The sequence below is a fragment of the Apus apus genome, chromosome 5 (genome assembly GCF_020740795.1).
Source record: "Apus apus isolate bApuApu2 chromosome 5, bApuApu2.pri.cur, whole genome shotgun sequence".
NCBI lineage: Eukaryota > Metazoa > Chordata > Aves > Apodiformes > Apodidae > Apus > Apus apus.
This window is the reverse complement of record NC_067286.1, coordinates 20,737,623-20,757,771: the sequence shown is the minus strand read 5'-3', so window position 1 is coordinate 20,757,771 and position 20,149 is coordinate 20,737,623. Positions and strand designations below refer to the sequence as shown.

The 20,149-nt window shown below is 39.7% G+C and overlaps 2 protein-coding genes across 3 annotated transcripts in view; one reads left to right on the top strand and one right to left on the bottom strand.

Moving 5' to 3' along the window:
• Window positions 1-2,961: 2,961 nt before the first annotated feature.
• Window positions 2,962-15,211, bottom strand: RAG1 (recombination activating 1). Its single transcript, XM_051621093.1, has 3 exons — window positions 15,201-15,211; window positions 13,564-14,465; window positions 2,962-6,080 (listed from the first exon to the last, which is right to left on the bottom strand). Exons 1-3 carry the CDS (start codon window positions 15,209-15,211, stop codon window positions 2,962-2,964), a joined length of 4,032 nt encoding a protein of 1,343 aa, XP_051477053.1.
• TRAF6 (TNF receptor associated factor 6) overlaps window positions 13,759-20,149 on the top strand; it is a 22,393-nt gene continuing 16,002 nt past the window's right edge. Inside the window, exon 1 of one of the 2 annotated variants that reach the window (XM_051621503.1) lies at window positions 13,759-13,840. The gene's annotated coding sequence lies outside the window, so the exon portion shown is untranslated. The remainder of the gene's footprint in view (window positions 13,841-20,149) is intronic. The other variant, XM_051621504.1, reaches the window with a different exon arrangement.

Here is a 20,149-nt window from a genome sequence, read left to right as displayed (position 1 = left end):
TTTCAGTGCTGTTCTAATAAGTTCAAAACAGTCAGAGAGAGTGTCTTGATTTACAGAAGAAGGGGGGAAAAAAAGGAAAAAGAAGGGAAGGAAAGGGAAGAGAAGGGAAGGAAAAGAAGGGAGAAGGAAGGGGGAAAAAGGGGGAAGAAGGAGGAAGGAAGGGGGAAGGAAGGGGGAAAAAGGAGGAAGGGAAAAAAGGAGGAGGGGGAAAAAGGAGGAAGGGAAAAAAGGAGGAAGGGGAAAAAGGAGGAAGGGGAAAAATGAGAAAAATGAGAGAAGGAGAAAAAGGAGAAAAAAGATAGAGTAGTAGTTCTCTGTGTCAGCTCTCCTGTCCAGAGGTGGCAGATTATGAAATGTGCCTTGATGGTTTAACAATATTTCACAAAAAAGTACTTTCACATTCCACTGCATTTCTGTCTCCATCCAGGTTTGGTTCAGTCTGTTGAGTTACACCGTGGTATAAGCCACATCTGGAGAAGTCATAAATACATGGAAAAATATACTCAACCTTTTTGAAGGCAGTGAAATTGATCACTTGCTGATATAACAGCAGCTTGTCACAGTGAATTTGAAATTTGAAAATGTTAGCAAAGTCACTGAAATTACATTTGCAAAATGAACAAAGTCTGGTCTGTTACTCCAGTGGCACATATGCACTGCAATGGATGGGTCTGAATTACTTGGGGCTGAAATTCACTTCTGTGCAAAAGGCAACACAAACCAGTATATAACACTCAAATGAATTGAAAATCATCATCACGTGACTCAAGGTTATAGGTTATAGGGCCACAGGTTATTCAAGCAGAGTCAAGGATAAAACCTAAGGTAATATGTTTGTTTTGAATATACATATAAAGAAAAAAGAAAAGTATGCAACTATTAGCATAATGAAATATATGCTGACCAGAAATGCAACCATAACTGCATTTACTACTAAAGGATGCTCTTTATACCTGGTATTTATACTTCCTGGGAAACAACTGTATTTGTTGTCTACATCTATTGGTAAAGAATGATACTTATGTAAACCTGGTATTTATGCTATATGGGAAATATCTGTTTTATTCAAAGAACTGAAAAAAAATAATCTAGAAATGAATGCTGAGTAACTGTGGATATACATGGTACACCATACAAAAGACACTGTAGTCTTTATGGCTGCTTAGAAAAGTAGATGTAAGTAAAAGGCATTATTTCCAACTGCAAATTTTTACATAATGTTAAATTATCTTTAAAGAAACCATAAAAAAAAAAAAGCCTAAATTACAGGATACTTTAAAATAGTACTTTAGTTAATACAAATAAAGAAATAATCAGAATAACATTAAGGTTTTTACTAATTACTAACACTTAACTCTATTATTTTCATAATCCAAAAGACTCCTCTAAGATATAGTAAATAATGTGAACAAGATACTACTAAACAAACCTCAGACTGTTAATTATTTGTTTGTTTTTCACTTACACTCACAAGCCAACTTCTGCCACATTAAAATAAATTTAAAGAAAAGCTGATTCTTTTAGAGCCATGCTTTGATTGTTTCTTCATTTATCTAGTTTCAGAAATATTTCTCCAAACACAGTAATGCCCTAGCTACAGAGGAAAGGCTAGATGATTTCAGAGCATCCCAGGTATGTTTGAGTATATTTCATCAATAGGTCATTGAGTGAAATTAATGTCATTTTAATATATGAAAGGCAAATACCACCAACAAAATGTGTCATCTAATACTGTACAGAGGAATGCCAACTAAACATTGCAGTAACAATGTAAAACACAGTACACAATCATTCAAAGGCAATTAATAGCTTTCTCACTAAGTTTGTATGCCAACTATCTTTGAGGTTAATAAATATCATTCTTCTTTTACAGATTTGGAGAACAAGATTGAAAGTGTGTTTTATTTCAGGCGTGAAAATGCTCAGTATCAGATACAGTCAGAACAAATCAGCAATTAATGAAATATCCTAATACAATAGATAAGAACACTGACATGTATCTGATCGAGGTAGTTGATGTGACTAAAGTAATTTGGCAATGACTGTGGGCCTGCTGCTATTAATTGTGATTTACTGGTGACTTCATAGAGGTCAGGAATTCACCTAATAAAATTCTAATACAAATTATATATCATATCATATAGTATTGTATTTTATTATATTATATATTATACTAAGTTACCATAGAAATAAAAAATGCTCATGAAGCAACAAGCTACACAGCAGAGCATAAATGTAACTTGTATAGCAACATAACCACAAGGCACTGTAAATCCTGATCTAGGAGCACAAGTACAAGTTTGTATTTTAGAGTAAACAAACTATGATAAGAATATCTGTAAAAAATTCCAGCTACCTTTTCTGTGTCTTCATATAGTAAAATAATATGTGGATACCACCATCTAGTCCTAAGCAGTGCTACAATATAAATGTTAAATAATAATATTTTTCAAAGTTTGTGAGATCAAAGTTTGCATTTTTAGTCAGTATTTTACAGAAAAATAACTGAACTTCATCCCCAAAAAAATGACCCAGCTGTCTCACTGACATATCTTTACTTATGAAAATCAAAGGACCATCAATAAAAGAATTAAACTCTCTTAAAAAGTAAATAGCAACATATTTTTAAGCAACATATTTTTTCAGAAACTTGCATAATTCTACAGAATCATAGTAATTCCAAAATGTTACTTTACATAAAACCTTGTTTACTTTGGCTTTCTCACTTTTAAACAACACTCTAAGACCAAAATAAACCTAAGACCTTCCTTTGCAATTTGTTTCTGTTTTCATCTCACATAACAATTGCCTCTTTTGAAAACTCCTAACAGACATGGTGTTTATTATAAACTCCACTCAACCACACTAACAGACTTTCCTGCCCCTCTAGAGACCTAAAAAAGAAGCTGCCTCCTTGCAGGAAGACACCATCACAAACCCAACACCAAATGCACTTTACATTTAGAGTTTTGCTGAACCATTGCTTTCCAAGACCTCTTCCAATGGCAAGGAGTCACCTAAACTATCCTCTGTATCCATGGTGAAACCTGGGCTTTTTAATGTTTTATGAGCATTCATGAACTTCTGGAGGTACTTAGACGTATATAGCCAGTGATGCTTCAAAACATCCTCCATCTCATAGCATTTGGACTGCCTGGCATTCATTTTTCGGAACCTCCTGAACAGTTTGTTTCCTGACTCATTTCCTTCACTTGCCCAGGCCCCAATGGATCCATCTCTTTCAATTATTTCAGGAACATGAGCAAGGGTTTTGTGGAAATAATTTGTAATCTTGCCTTCATATCTGTACTTGAACTTTGTAGATAGGAGCTCAGCAAAACGCTGTGAATTGTAGCTATACTGGCACAGCAATTCTGGACACTCTTTGGCAGGGCACGATGATCGCCACACTGGCTTCATCTTCAGATAAAGGTCCATTAGTTCTCTTAGGGCTTCATGCCTTTCCTCACATTTTATTAATTCACATACTGCCTCTACTGTCTCTTTGGACATAAGCTTTCTAGCAAAATTTCCACTCATCCTCATCATAGGCTTCAAGTTCATCTTCTTTCTGAGGTGTTTGTCAAGAGTCAACTGCCACCTCTTCCTCTCCTCTTTAGACACATCAGGATTCTTGTAAACTTCACCTATTTCCATCTGGAAAATCCTGTAGAATTCTGTTGCATTGCCAATGTCGCAGTGCAGTGCATCTATGGAGGGAACAGTCTCAATAAAAGGTTTGGCTGAAACACCCTTCACTCTGTCACGAAGCTCATCAACAGATTCATGATACGGGTTGGACCTCCATATTTCATATCGCTTCAGATTTTCAGCATGGCTCCTGGTTATGGAGTGGAAGACCAAATTCTGGGATGCCTCCAGGCGGGTTGCATCACACAGAGTACAAATGTAACTGGAACCTGAGGCTTCCAGACCTTCCACTTCCCGCACAAGTTTCTCATCATATCCTGTGCCCCTAAAGATGAATTTGAATGTTCTCAGGATGCCTCCCATTTCAAGCAGCAGTTCACTGTTTTTCATAGCCTCTCTTTCTGCTATGAGGGGGCTCAGGACTGCTGTCAGAGTTTCATGATCCGATTCATCAGCCAGCATAAGGCACAAGGGTTTGCAACACAACTCTGAATTGGGCTTTACTTCTTCAAAAATCCTCTTGCTTTCATTCCCATGGGCCATAGCAATGCTCATGACTGTGAAAGAAAATCGAACAGCCTTCTCTGGGACAGCAGGCCCACTTCCATGCTTCTCACTGACATCTCCCATTCCATCACAAGACTCTTTTACTACCACAGTGAAGGGACCATTAAAATAGTCATCCAGTTGCTTTGCTTTCATGCCTTCCAAGATTTCCTCCTCCATGTCCTTTAAGGCACAAACCAAGGCTGCATCATATCGAAATCTCTTGGCAATTGTGTCTACTGGGTAATCATCAATTGAAACTGTCAATCCTGATAGTCCATCTATAATTCCGACTTCTGTGTTAGTGGATACATTTTTCAAGGGAGGTTGCCACTTAAATGAATGATAACCTGGTAGGAGGGCTTTCTCAGCAGTGCGAAGAGCATGCAAAGGTTGGAATATCTGCCTCCCAGTGACAGCTTTTACTGTTCTATACATTTTATGATATTGGCTGCAGCTGAGAAAAGTGTTAACTCGGATTGCCAGGCAGACAGCAGGGTGAAGTCCAGATCCTCTCCCTTGCATTATAGCCTCCAGTTCATCAGCTTGTCTGTGTTCATTTTTTGCTCTTAAAGCTAGCAGGAACAAAGTCATACATACAGCTTTTATATCACCACCCTCTTCTTTCTCAGCAAAAGCCTTGACTTGATGTTTCAGTTCTCTCAGACGATGTTTCTGTGCTCTTCTCGTCAAAGACAGGAGATGTTGCCTTGGTCTACCCCCTTTGTTTTTGTGGCCGTAGTGCTCCCTATCTTTCATTTCCTTGTGGCTGGAGAGGTGTTTGCCATATTTTCCATGCAAGATCTCTTCATCACATTTCTTTATGGGGCATCTTATACCCAGGCTATCAAGAATGTTCAGGAAGGATTTCACTGGGGTTACCAGATCAGTAGGGAAGCAAGGATACCAGCAGGAAGGGCAATAGCTGCCCATAACCTTGATACATTTAAGGATGCAAGTTCTGCAAAACAAATGTCGACATGATGTTTCTACTGGATCTGCCAAAATATGCTCACAGATCTGGCAAGAGATGGATTTAATTAAATCTACTGGGTAATCAACTGCAAGCAGGTTGGTACTGAGATGTATATTCTTGCAATTGACAATATCTTTAATTAATTTTTTGTTGTTTAGCTGTGCTTGGTTTATTTGACCATACTCTGCAATGGTCTCCACACGTTTGCCATGTTGTACACTGGGTGGTTGGCTTTTTCTCTTGACTCCCTGCCCAGTAGTGTGGCACACATCACAGTTGGGGGAGTGAGGTTGCCACTCCATTGTGCTGTTTCTAGGAAAATATCCTTCACATGGAGTATTACTGAATTTTCTATGAATAATACTCCAGCAGTTGTGACAAAATTGAGTGGGATGGATAGTATCAACATCTCTTCGCACATCAGTCTTAAAAACCTTTGCTATAAGATCTGGCCAAGAGGTTGCTTTTTTTTCTTTCTTTCTCAGAAGCCACAGTGTTTCATCATCTACTGGTCCATGCACTGGATAAGTTCTCTTGTAATCAGTTTTAAATGAAACTCCACAGATGCGGCAAAGTTGCTTCAGATTGTTCTGATGAGCTTTACTGTCTTGTGTTTTCATGTCACTGGCATCTTTCTCAAGTGCCTGTCTATTGCCCACTAAGTCCATCTTTTCTCCTCTTCGCACTGTTTTGTCTTTACGCAGTATGATGTCTTTGTTTGAAGAAGCAACCTCTCCTGCCTGATCTTTGTTTATGTGCTGGCTGTCATTGGGTGTTTTTTCAAATGATCTCACTTTAAACAGCTTGAATTTCCATTCAGAAAATTTTGTATAGGGATGTTGAATTTCTTCAGGCAAGTCCATTTGTGATGCTACTGACATCTGCAGTCTGGCAGAAAGCAGATCACCTGAAATAGAGAAAGAATCTGAAAGTTACGTTATCTTCCAAAATTAATAATAATGCTGTCTTTTAATATAACAGTTCTAGTAACATTAACTGAGAAATGTTTCGAAAGTTAATTACTTATCCAAGACACCTACTGAATGGGAAGGTCTAGACATGGCTGTCCAATCAGAATCTCAGGTAAGTACCCAAATGTATTTTGACTTTGATCTTGAGGCATCCACGTCTATTAGCTCACCTTACATAAAGCCATTAGTTATCCAGTATGAACATCCAAATCTGACCCTTCCTTCTAATAATTGACTGAGATTACCATAAATCAAACTACTAGACACAACAAAACTACATTCTGAAAGTTTGGTGACCTTTTTATATGAAACTGAACTCATTTGTGTCTGAAAGATAGGGTTGTGCCTGCTTCATGCAATGTTATATAAATCAGTAAGACCACTGTTTGGTGATAACACCACTATTAGTCCTTGATCTTATAAAAAATGTCTAATCCATGACATTCTACATGGGCAGGGCAGGATATACTGCTCAATCCCGGTGTAGACTTTATTCAGACCCCTGAAAAAAAAAAAAAAAAAAAATTATTGAACTTTTCTTTACCAGAGGTAAGCCATGTCTGATTAATTTGGTGATCGTTAGCAAGTGTTAGGTAATTGGTTTAGAGGTGGTACTTAGTCAAAGCATTAGAAGAGTATGGAATGTATTAAATATTTTGCTCAAGATGTACTCAGTGTAGGCTGTTTCTTTACATTTTCTTAATGAATGTGAGTAGCTCCATTTAAGCAGGAGGAGTGTATCCTCCTTTTGATTAAAAGCTCTATAGTTCCCTGAACTCTAAAGGACATGTGGAAATTTACACTGGCTGTAGATTTGCTCTAGCAAGAATACATTATAATTTAGTTGTCTGTTAAATGCCCTGCTGAGAACACTGTAAAGATTACTGGTACTGGAAAGCTAAAAATGCCTGTTCAAATTGTACACCACTTTTAGCTTTCATAGAGATACAGACAAGAGTAATATTAATGTGGTTGCCATGGAAATACGGTATACTATTAAAATATTGTATAAAAATAAATACAATAAATACAAAAAAATATTTTCATCATAAACACTGCCACTTTTTGTGTCAGATTTAGAAAACAAAGTTGTGTAGAAACAACTATGAAAGCAACTAACCTATTTTTCATTACTTGGCTATGAGAAGTGCACAAACCAAACAGGATAGAGAAGATTCAGTTATTTTTTCTGATTTATTTTGTTTTTTACTGATCTTATTGCTGTGAGTCACTTAGCAATTCACATTACTTGCTAGTTTAGTGTCTGTTTGGAATGTGTCCTTCATAAGATATGCATCCTGGTTATGGTCTGAAGTGATGATGCCCAGGGTGTTTCTGAGATTATTCCATTTATAATCTTTCAATAAAGCATAATTTCAGGAAAGCTTTTCAAAGTCTGTTGGGAAAGGACTGCATGCTTTGATTAAGTTCCAGATCCATAATGACAAATCAGTCTGTTTAGCTCCTTCCTTAAGAGCTGTGTTTCATTTCAAAATCATTCATTAGGCCTTGGCAACTAAAATTTAGGTTTGTTTTCTTCCCAGCTTGTCTTCGTCTTGTACCACTGAGAACAAGCTGCCCATATTGCTGTCCCCATCTGCCTGCATTGCTCAGTACAGCTGCCTATACTACTAAATATCTCCACCTGCACTGCAGTTCACTGCTGTCCATCACCAATCCAGCCTGGCAACATGCTTGCTTGTATTCTGCAGTTCATAAATCTGTGCTGTGCAGCTGTGCCCAGATGTATTCAGAGCATTACAACTGTCTCACTTTTCTTGGCTGCATCCTGTAGCAGATTTGGTAAAAACTATCCAATGAGCAGTAATTCTTCTGTCCCTGAATAGTCCGGTGTCCCTATTGACTGCAGAATAATTTAATAGCTAGTTGTCCCATACTGTCCACAGATCCTTTCTTCAACATAACACTCTATGCAATTTTGTTTAATTTCGCCATCTCCAGCAGAAGTTCAGAATCTCTTGAACAAGCAATGCCTCCTCAGGGCAGCATCTAAGTAATTGTAAAGAAACAGCCTACACTGAGTACATCTTGAGCAAAATATTTAATACATTCCGTACTCTTCTAATGCTTTGACTAAGTACCACCTCTAAACCAATTACCTAACACTTGCTAACAATCACCAAATTAATCAGATATGGCTTACCTCTGGTAAAGAAAAGTTCTTATTATTATTATTATAAAAGTTTTTATTATTTTTTTTTTTTTTCATTGAATGTGCCCTGGAAGAAAAGAATGACAAAGATGTCCTCTTACATCACCTGAACTTAACCTTCTGCATTAAAGAATTGTTGCCAACGGGATATTCCCAGGCAGTGGAAATTTCAACAGCTCTCTTGGGAAAGTTAGAAACATTTCCAATGCTAGGAATAGTTCCTTCTACTCATGCTACATTTGCTTGTGTTCCGTTATTCTAGTTGGGGTCACACTGAAATCCTTTCTTCTTGCTGCTGACCCCACTCAGATTCTTACAGAGCAGACCCCAGGCATGAACCCCAGCTGTGTTAATTTAATCAGCTCTGACAGCTGTGTTCAGTATTGCCTCTTTTTATCTTCAAAAGGGAAAAGAAAAGAAATCACTTTTCTTCCAATATCACTATTATACACATTTCTGAAGATGGGTAAGAATGCAATATTTTACTTACATTAAGGAAGATCTTGCTGTATAAATAGTCTCACCAAAATGAACAGAACAACCTCTGAGGTGAGGAAGCACATACAAAATAAAATAATTGACCTACACATTAAACTAGGAAAATAAACCAACATTTGAATGTCATATAAGTATCTGTGATGCTGTCTTTAGTACTGTAAGCCTACCTTTAGCTCACTGTCGGTTTGCAGAGCTGTTGCTCTGTCTGCTCAGTTTGCTCCAAATGTCAAGCTTGCTTGCACTCTCTCCCGCATGCTCTCACTCTTTCTGTGTACTCTCTGCTTTTAAAGACATTACAGTGCTGTTTATCTCACTTATCGCTGTCCCTCCAAGGTCCCAGTACCATCCTGGTGCTAACCACAGGTTACTTCAACTAAACACAATACTGAACTGTGAAATCCAGGTGGCACCTGGCAATTTATGAGGCTTAACCACAAAATTCATATAAACAAGTTCTTTTTGTGTAAGATGCTTGGGTTCTGAGATAAGTATGCAAACTCTCTCTGAGGAGCACCTGCACTCGTTTTTAACACAAATTTTGCATTTGGCTTTATTCTTTATAGTTTCAGAGTTGGTTTCTTCACTGTTAAATCTCACAGAGGAGAACCTGCTATCTGGTAACACCACTGTCCCATATCAAAGCTATTTCATTGAAGTTCAGTCGCCCTCTTCCTCAGGTCAACAGCAGCCAAGCTTCTGGGGTTTGGGTGAATTGACAATGGAGATCATAAAATGTCCTTTCTTGTGATACCAGTATTTAATTTTCAAGGATATTACTTATTTGGTGATGAATATCTGAGGTCTTGAAGACCCTGGGCAGAGAGAACAAATCAACAATATAAAGGCTAGCTATGTACATATTGAGTAACTGGTACGTAGTACATCAGGCATAGGCCACAGGTGGCCACAAGCAGTGGGCAGTAGAGCTTCTTTTCTCGAGAAGTCCCTGCTTAGTTTACACAGCAACTGCCTCAAAAACTGTTTCAAAGTGGAGAGAAACCAAATTCTGTCACACAGCAGCACCCTGAACGTTTCCAGTCTCCACACATAATATTGTGCAAAAATTCTAGCAATCCATCAAATCCCTCCAAATGTGAACAGAAGTTCACACTCCAGAAGTAGGAATTTGCAACAGCAGCATAAGTACATAAACACCTAACCAAGCATTTCCCTTTCTCAGGAGACTTTGTGATCCTACAGGTCTCAAATCCATTTCTGACTTGCACACTCTTCCCTGACATGGTGGCTGTGAGGGACATCACTGTGCATTCACTGCTCAGGATCTCAGAGTTAATGTGGCTCCTACCTGACAGCATCTTACACAACACTGAAGGCAGCCAGAGGGAAAATAAGCAGAAGTTGTTATGTTTGGCATTTGCTAGAGCTAAAAAGGTGTGAGGATTTCTTCTGTGTTATGCACTCTGATTTTACAATGCTTAAAAATCTTAGAATCAGCAAGTCATATAGATTGGAAAAGACCTTTAAGATCATCAAGTCCATCTGTAAACCTAGCATTGCCAAGTCCACCACTAAAACATGTCTGTAAAGCACCACACCTACATGTCTTTTAAATACCTCCAGGGACGGTGTCTCAAACACTTCCCTGGGCAGCTTGTTCCAATGTGTCACAACCCTTACAGTGAAGAAATTTTTCCTCATATTCAATCTAAACCTCACTGGCATAACCTGAGGCCATTTCCTCTGGTCATATCACCTGTAACTTGGGAGAAGTGACCAACACCCAACTTAATACAATCTACTTTCCAGCAGTTGTAGAGGGCAATAAGGTCTCCCCTCTGCCTTCTTTTCTCCAGACTAAACAACCCCAGTTGTCTCAGTTGCTCTTCACAGGACTTGTGCTCTAGACCCTTCACCAATTTTGTTGCCCTTCTTTGGAACCGCTCCCAAAACTCAATGTGTCTCTTGTAGTGAGGGACCCAAAACTGAACACAGCCTCCCCAGTGTTGTGAAGCCCCCAGCACAGGAAGGACATAGAACTCTTGAAGGGAGTCCAAAGGAGGGCCACAGAGATGATCAGAGGGATGAAGCACCTCTCCTATAAAGACAGGATGAGACAGTTGGTCAGCTGGGAGAAGGCTCTGGGGAGACCTTATAGCAGCCTTCAGTACCTGAAAGGAGCCTAGAGGAAAGGACTTTTTACAAGGGCATGCAGCAATACGACAAGGAGTAATGGCTTTAGACTGGAAGAGAGTAGATTTAGGTTAGACATGGAAGAAAATCTTTTGTGTGACAGTGGTGAGACACTGGAATATGTTGCTCAGGGATGTTGTGGAATCCTCCTCCCTGGATGTGTTCAAGGCCAGATTGGATGGGGCTTTGAGCAATCTGGTCTAGTGGGAGGTGTCCCTGCCCATGGCAAGGGGGTGGAAGTAGATGATCTTTAAGGTTTCTTCCAACCCAAACCATTCTATGATTCTGTGATGTACAGGGGGACAATCACTTCCCTAGTTGTGCTGGCCACACTGCTTCTAATAAAAGACAGGATGCCTTCTTGGCCACCTGGGCACACTATTGTCTCATATTCAACTGTCAGCCAACATCCCCAGGTTCTTTTCTGCTAATCAGTTTTCCAGACAGTCTTCACTTAGCCATTCTTGTAAAGATGATGTCTTGGAGAAGTGGTTAGTCCTGATTCTGTATGCCACTTGAGAGGCAGAGTTTCACAGTAATCAAGTGTAATGATTCATGACAAAGCAAGTAATGTATGGTGAAAATAAACAAAGTACGTATGGAGTTTATAATGCATGGAGAATGTAAACAAAATTCAGGGCCAAACCCTGATATCCTTGTTCAGATTCTGACTCATGCAAAACTGTAACGGGAAATAAATCTCAATCTGGAAAAAACTGAATGGGAGTGTCAGAGTCAGATGGAACAGAAATCACAGAGGTTACTCCAAGCCAAGGCAGTGTGGGACAAGGATGTCATGGATGAGGCATTTATAGACCTCTGAGAACATGAGATGGCTAAGTCCTGAACCTGGCTCTTCTGCTGTCTCTGTTTTGTCTGGACTTCCTAACAACCTGCCTATGTTTACTATTCACTCCCTAGTATTCAGAGAGACCTTTTCAAAAGCATATCAGTTCAGACTGCAATACCAGATATCAATCAAAATCACTCCCTGCAGTCACATACTACTTTCCTCCCTTATCTTGAAATGGCAGACTCAGCTCCCTGACAATATGTATTGCTAGTATTGAGGGGTTTGGGGCTTTTTCAGAAGTAGTTTACCAAATCTCTCCCTCTGGTAGCTGGCTACCTGCCCTGTTCCCTTGGAAGCCCAAGTTCCCATTCAAATGGTGGTGTGCAGGCAGCCACTCGGTTATCAAAGGAGCAACATGAGCATACGTAAGCCTAGTCAAGTGCTTTAGTTCCAAAGTACCCAGAAAACCACCTTGAAAAATATTGTCTTGTAGGGATACTGCAGGAAACGAAAAGTTTTAATTTATCTCAAATTGCAACAGCATATGGAAATTATGTCCATATGAGCATAATTTCTCAACAGTTAGAGCCGTACGGATCCAGCACTGGAAAATGTTCACCCTGTGCAACTGGCACCACCGAGTGGAGAAAAGCTTTTTTGCATTGGTTTCTGTTCCGGCAAGATCATTAATGCATGACCATGGGCCTAAGCTTCCCATAAACCATACAGATCTGGGAACTGCTCTGAATTTCATTTACACTTGGAATAAAAACTCCATATAAGTTCCTTGCGTTGTCAGCTAAAGTAGGCTCACTTCACAGCTAATGAAAGTAGCATACAGTTTGGTCACTGAGGAGGCGAAAAGGGATAGCTCTGCAATTCAGCCAGTTGTCCAGGAAAGGGTCCACAAAGTCCTAATTTTTAAATTTATTGTTAACTATTTATTTATTGTGGTACTTTGGAGCCCTATCTGATGACCCAGCCATTTCCTCCTCTAACTCTTAGCTTTCTGGCAAGTCCTAACAAAAATCAAACTTTGGACAAAAGCGCTTGGAGTGGTGCGTTAGAGTCTGTCATGAGCCTTTGCTCCAGAAGCAGAACCCTGCCTGTGCCTGGGAGCTCAGCAATCAGAGGGAGACAGGCAGGAAGCACAGAGCAAGGCCAGAGACACTGAAAACCACTGGTAATCCCACCTTCCCTCAACCTTATATCCCTCCCAAATGCTGGGAACTGAAGTGTTTGTTGGGTTTACATCTATGTTAGGTGAAGATTCTTGCCAAGAAAACTCACTGATGAAGACAACCAGTTTCCCCTTGTTAGTTTTTAAGAAAATGAAGCTGGTTTTGCGTTTGAGCTGTCCCGATTTTTCGTGTCCCTAAAACTGTCCATTGTTGAAAGCCATGGGGAAAGGTTAATCTCAGTGTTTGCCCTCAGGAGGTGAGGCACTTTGCTTTAGATCCTGCAGGAGTCCCCTTATGTCAGTGATTGAAAAATAAAATTCTTTCTATCAGGAATCTGTTTGACACTGAGAAATTGCTTTTTATTATTACTATTTTTTATTATTTTTCAAATTGCAAGCCATTTACAAGCACACACACCCCTCCCCAACTTTCAATGCTTCGTTTTTAATAGCACTCACAACAGAGCTGAGTGAATCCTGAGTGAATTTCTTATTCATAAAAATATCAGCTGTGTTTAGTAAAATTCATTGCTGACACAAAAACTTTTGACTGTTTTAGTTAAGTTTTTATGTAAGGGATGACAGCTTCATTCCGATTTCTGCAGCCTAGGCAACGCTGCCCACTTCGGGGTACACAGAGATGGACGCCGGCTCCTAACAGGGACAAAACCTTCCCGCTCTGGCTTCGCGATCCGAGCGTCGCGACCAGGACCCAGCGCTTGGACCGGCCTCCGGTCCTCACCTTGCTGCCGTTCCCCCTCCGCGGCGACAGGGGGCAGTGCAGCGAACGTGGTGCCTCCGTGCGCCCCGCTTGGTCTGGGCGACCACGGTCCCGGTGCCTCCCGAGGAGAAGGCGGAAGTGGCCGTCGGCGGGGATCGGTTGGCGGGGTGTTGAGAGGCGGTGAGTACAGGCGGGCTGTTGGTGGCTCGCCGGGGCCTGTGGGCGGAGGCTGCGGCGCGCCTGGCTCGCCGGACCCTGGCAAGCGAGGAGTCGACCGGCGCTACGCCGGTACGGGCCGTCGCAGGCGGATGGCGCGGCCCTCGGCGCGGAGCATTTTCCCACCTGGGCCGGGTTTGTTGGCGCGGGAGCGGAGCGCGGTTTTCGTCGCCGGGGGAAGGCGCCCTCCTGCCAAATCCAGGCGGACCGCGGCGCCTGGACCTCCGGCCTCGTCCGCAGGGCTCGGCGGCTCGTCGTACACCTGTGTCGGTCACTGGGGACTTGCCGGTGAGCAAAGGTGTTCGTTAGAAGAGGGTGGTCAGTCGGGCTGAGATAAGCCAGCCTGTGCTTCTCCGAAACGGAAACTATCGCGGTGAGCTCAACAGCTGTAATCCCAGCCGTCTCCGTCAGCGGCAGGAGCTCAGAGTAACGCAGGCGGGGAGGAGGGAACCTGGCTGGAATGACTTGATCTCGCCTCTCAACTACCCGGCGTGTGTCGCAGGACATCTGTAGGAGCATTAGCGACTGCTGGCTTTTCACTGTAGTCCGAATGTAGTTGTTAGTTCCTGTGCAGCCTCGAATATATAATCTGAAAAAAGGTGAAGGGAAAAAGGTCACAAAAGTATGCTGATAGAAGCACGTGGATTATTTAGTTGGCAGGTATTATTATGGGCATAATTCTTCTGCTTATTCCACATTTCCTTCAGCTTTTCCCAGCAGTTAAAGATTTGTGGAACTTAGTCAGGCTCTGTTGAATGAGGAGACGTCAAGATAAAAATGGCTTTTTAAGTTTTGTAGCATTGCATCATTGCAGTACTGCTTTCTATTTAAAAAAAAATAATGTGCTACTGTATTTAAAAAGACAGTACATACAGTAGATAATTATGCTGATATAACTTCGGTGAACATACTTTTTCTTCACTTGTTGAACTTTCATGAATTTACTGTGTCAAGAAGAGTAACTTTTGTATCTCAGTAGTATAAATTAGCTAAACAAATATAGAAAAAGTTTTAGATCCAGAACGTGAAAACTAATTGAACAAGACTCTGGGAATAAAGTGTGTCAAAAACAAAATAAAAGTAAGCATAAGTTAAAGTGAAAAGGAGAAATGGTTTAGTTCTTTTGGAATGTGTACTTAATTAAACTTTTTTTTTTTTTTTCCTAGGGTCTCAAATTCTTTTACTATGCCAGATACAAGCTTAATGCTTGTTGACCTAGATGTTAATTAAATCTAGCTTGGAGGCTGTGCCTTGCGGAAGTGGTGTTTGTTCATAGCCAAACTTCTCCCTGCCTCTGTGAAGTGCTTTCTGTCCTGATGTTTACTCTGTCTCCATTATGGCAGCATCTTACATTCTCAGCAGATCTGATGAGGGATATAGAAAGGCACAATACATATTTTGGTGTTCTCATTGTGCAAGGGGAGAGCAGAGGCCAAAGAAAGCAGGGTCTGCCAAAGTAAAGAATTAAAGTATTGCTCTTCTCACTAGGAACACTTTCCTTGTATTTGTTAACCTGAACAATTTTCACTGAAATGTTTCTGTAAGTTACTAAGTTGAAGAAAGGTTTGGGGAATTTTTGGTTTGGGTTAGTTTTTTGATTATGGAAAAACCCATAAAATATTTTGGTGTGAAATACAGTACAGTGTACTTCCACTGCTCACTAAAATTAACATTCTGTTCACTTAAGTAGGACACAATATGAACATAACTGGGAATATGCCACCATCTAGTCTCCTAAGTAACACTTAAGTACAAAAATAAACATGATGGAGGCCTGACAGCATTCTCTTCAAGCAAAGGGAAATCACCTTTAAAGCTTCGGAAACTCCCAAAGGCTGCCATGCTCCAGCAGCAGGAACTGTGGTAGTGCTTATTAATGAGCTTTATTTCTGTTGTTTGCTTGTATTGGCCTCAAAGAAGAGGTCTTATTTTGAGTCTTTAGGTTCACATGTTAAAGCCGGGAAGTCTTAACAGTTTCTGCTGTTAGAAAAAACAGTTGGAATTTCAAGAAAATATTCACAACATACTTGCAGGCTTTTTCAGGGAGCCAGAATTATATTTTTTTGCAGTTATGAATTCTGCCTAGATCTTCTATTGTTTTGGCTTGTCTAGCCATTTGATAGCTTTGAAGTGAAAGTGTTTTATAGATATTAATTAAAAGGAACTTGCATAATGTTATATGTTCTGCCTGGATGAGGCCACAATGATGATAGTTACAAACCTTATAATGCAAACACACAGTGCTTATCTGTTGTCAGTAGACCACTGATTAATATGCCTGGGAATAAGTGTTGCAAGTATTGCTTCATAAACAAATTATATGAAGTCATTCCACTGGTCTGTCAGTCTCATGACCCAGAAATCTAGATGTATGATACTGTTCTCAGTGAGGCAGAGGAGATAGATTTTGGCCAGTTTTTGTGTCCATGCGATGTTGAAGGCATTTCCCCTGCTGGCTATGTGCTGGCCAGGCTGCAAGCAGATTTCTTATCTATTTCAAGTAAGAAAAGGGTTTTGAAATACTCTTCTGTATTGATTTTCTTATTTATATGGTTCCTCAGTGGGAATTTTCTAAGAAAGGGCACATGGAAATTAATTGTATTCAGCAATCACTGATTAATATGAAAAATTTTCTTTTTTATGGTAACTCATAAACACTCTGTACAGTGTTTCTTCACCTTTGCAAAATGCTCAAAGGTATGTCTTATTTCAGTGTAAATAGGATACGATGCCTACTTTTATTTCCTCCCTATTACTCTAATTATAGTGTAATTTTCCATGCAATCTGAAAATATCTACTGGTACCAGTAATATTTTTTGATGTAGAAAAATTTCCAAATATATTCTGTGGCTCTTTGGAGCATGAAAATCTGTAAAAGACCTACATAAACTCCTTTATACTATACAACTGTGCAAATCACACTACTGAGTTTTGTTGCATGCTGTAATTTAATATATGGGTGGTTTTTAATTCTCTTTTGAAATTGTTTTTGTCAATAGGTTCATTATTGTTACTGCATGAGTTTGCACTTCTGGTCTAACTGTGATCTCACATCAACCTAGTCACTTTGTAATGCAACAGTGTGAGTAGCCGCATAGCACAGGTTACTTGCTGAAGAAAGGTTTCATTCTGGTTTGTATAAAAGTTCGAAGAGTAGTATGGAGACTCTCCATACTCTTTTAACTATCTGTTCAGGGACATGAAGGTTTGATCCTTGGGCGTTTCAGATTTCTGCAGCACAAATAATGATCAAATTCTGTCCAGTACCGTTTGGACTAGAAAGCACCTTCCTTTTTGTTATCAAAAAATAATAGCTGTTGTCTTGGAGAGAGAAATCAACCTTTGCTGGCCAAAGAACTTTGGGTAGCTTGTGTATGCAAACTAAAAGTCAATCTATCTACTCAGCAAGTTTGACTGGACTTCCTAGCTCTAGAAAAGGGCATTTCAGGAGCATTACCAAACTTATATTTTAGGCTTTCTCCACCTGTGACACTAGCAAAACCAAGAATGTAATGATCCACTTCACTTTCAGTTGTTCCTTGACCTGAAGGCTGCATGTTACCCAAACAAATGGGGTCATAGAACAGGCTACCATGCTGTTTAATGTATTTAACTACCAATGTAAAAAAACCTGACAAATTCTAAAGGTTATGGTGTAGACAAGGTATTATAAATTAATATGTGCATATTGTTGTGTTTTACTCAATTTTGCTCAGCATAGAGAAAGAATAACAACTATTATCCATAGGAAGAAAAAAATATGTGGTTTTGGGCAGGTGTTTGTTAGGTTTTACTTCATTGCTAATCTATTTTGTAATAAAAAATAAAGGGTGGCAATTTGATGTGAATTGTTTAGTATATATCGTGGCTTGGGGCTTAAAATCCATTCTCTTTTATCCTGAAATTTTTTTACATTCCTTAGTGGAGGAACATGCAAAACTACTACAGTAGGCTCACAGATTGCTCTGCTCCACCTTCATCAGGGGAATGTATTCAAAGTATACTCTTCTCTAATTTTTTTTGCTGTAGCACTGCTCTGTTCATGAAGACTGACTCTGTTCCTACTCTTGGTGGGTAAAATAAATGCCACAAGAAACAGAACTAATTTCTGCTACAATCTTTACAACTTGTAGAGGAATTGTTCTAAATTATGATGGAGTAATCAGGCCTTGGTTAATGGTCTAACAGCAGACTGCATTTTCATTTGGAAACTTGTGTCTTACCTCAAACCTGTAAATATATGTGGAAGAAGGAGGATTTTCTTCACAGATAAGATGAAATGGAGCAGAGTGCTAGGAGGAATCCTGTCTTGTATAAAACATGAGCAAAATTCTGGCTTTTAATCACCTAGTTTAGGTTGCCTCTTTGGACCTAAATTTCCCTATTTAAAAAGAGGAGACATTTATACTTGCACTTTTTTTTTTTATTTATCCTTTGGTTATATGCAGACAAGAAGCTCCATCTGAGAGTGGAGTATATAACTACATATGGGGATTTTTGTGTGAGACTGGGACGTTGGCTGGTTGCAGAGACTTACTCATTTAAAATTACTCTAGTGCAGGATTTTTATTTCTTTAAACTGAGTGTACATATCTACTATGTCTGTAGAAACAATTTAAATGGGCAAAGAGAACACCACCTGCATAGCACTTAAATATACAAAGGATTCAACTATTGAGGTTATACTGAGTCAGATCCTGTTTTCTTCCTTATAAGAACAGGATTTCAAATTGTATGTTTTGGGTTTTTTTTCCTAGGAACAAGCCAAGGGAAGAGTTGTGCACTTCTTTGCAATTTATGTGACAGCTGAATTTGCGTAAAGCTATATATATTTTCCTCCTTGCAACTTCCTGAATTCCTTTGTGACATTGCTAAAGGGATGCATGTTTCTCTTCTGTTTCTTAAGCTCAATAAATATACCCTTGTGGCTTAGAATAATGTGATTTTTTTCAGTCCTAGGCTGGCCTGTGGATTCTGATATCCGGTATACCAAATTTCCCATCCATTGGCCCAATGTAGTTCCTGTGATTTTTCATTAATTACGATCTGTGGGCTGAACATCTTCTGCAGTGGCTGTTAAATAGAAGCCATGTTAGTTTCACAACAAAAGCAAGTTAGGTTTTTTCCTCCAGAGAAAAGAGACCTACTGATGGTAGTCTTAAAAATCTGTCACGGAGCATTTTTCTAAATATTGATTCTTTTGCTTCCATTTTAAGCTGCTGGGGAAAACTGCTCAGTTACATGGGATTAACTTGATTGTTGTTGGACTATGCCTGAAACAACTGCTCAGAATTTACTTAGTGTTCGGTTTGTATTGCTGTTGTGTTTAGGAGCCTTGTTTATAAAGCCTGTTGGAGTATAGCCTGTTGTGAGAATAGGAATACAAGTAAACATCACTCCTTATATGCAGTTCCAGACAGCTCTTCTATAGAGTTATCTCTGCATAAAATGAACATTGCAGATCAGTTCAACTCTAAACTGTCAAACTGTGCTTTGAGACTCTGTACCTTAACAGTACTTTGGAAACATCAGAAATGGCACTCTTCATTTACTTCTCATACCTCAAAAAATGGAAATTGACGTATTTACACAACAGAATAAAAGTTCTGGTTTGATTGTAACTGTAACTGTTTAGTAGATCTGCCTTTTTTTTTTTCTTTCCCTAGATAACTGGAAAAAAAAATAGCTCTTAACACTGCTAGCATATTGCTAAGATTGCAGTATTGCTAATTGTTTACATTGTAGGCGGCCTAAAGTGCATTTCTGTAATGTTGCATTGTTAAAATGTTGTTCAATACATATTTCTGGTAAACAGTAGTTGACGATTTGTGTGATTAGTATTTCTGTTGATGTAATCTTCAGGGTCACTTTCCACCAGACATGGTTGCTCAAAGCCCCATCCAACCTGGCCTTGAATGCTTCCAGGGAGGGGGCATCCAAATCTTCCCTGGACATCCTGTTCCAGTGTGTTAGCACCCTCACAGTCAACAATTTCTTCCTATTAGCTAATCTAAATCTACCCTTTTCCAGTTTAAAGCCATTACCCCTTGTCCTGTCACTACATGCCCTTTGTAAAAAGTCCCTCCCCAGCTTTCCTATAGGCCCCCTTTAGGTAGTTGAAGGCTGCTATAAAGTCTCCCGAGAGCCTTCTCTTCTCCAGGCTGAACATAGTGTTAAAATTTCCTGTTCAAATTCTGATAAAGGCAAGAAAAAGTTCAGTTTTATGAGCTTTTGGTCAACGTAACCATATTCATTTTGTACCCCTCATCGTC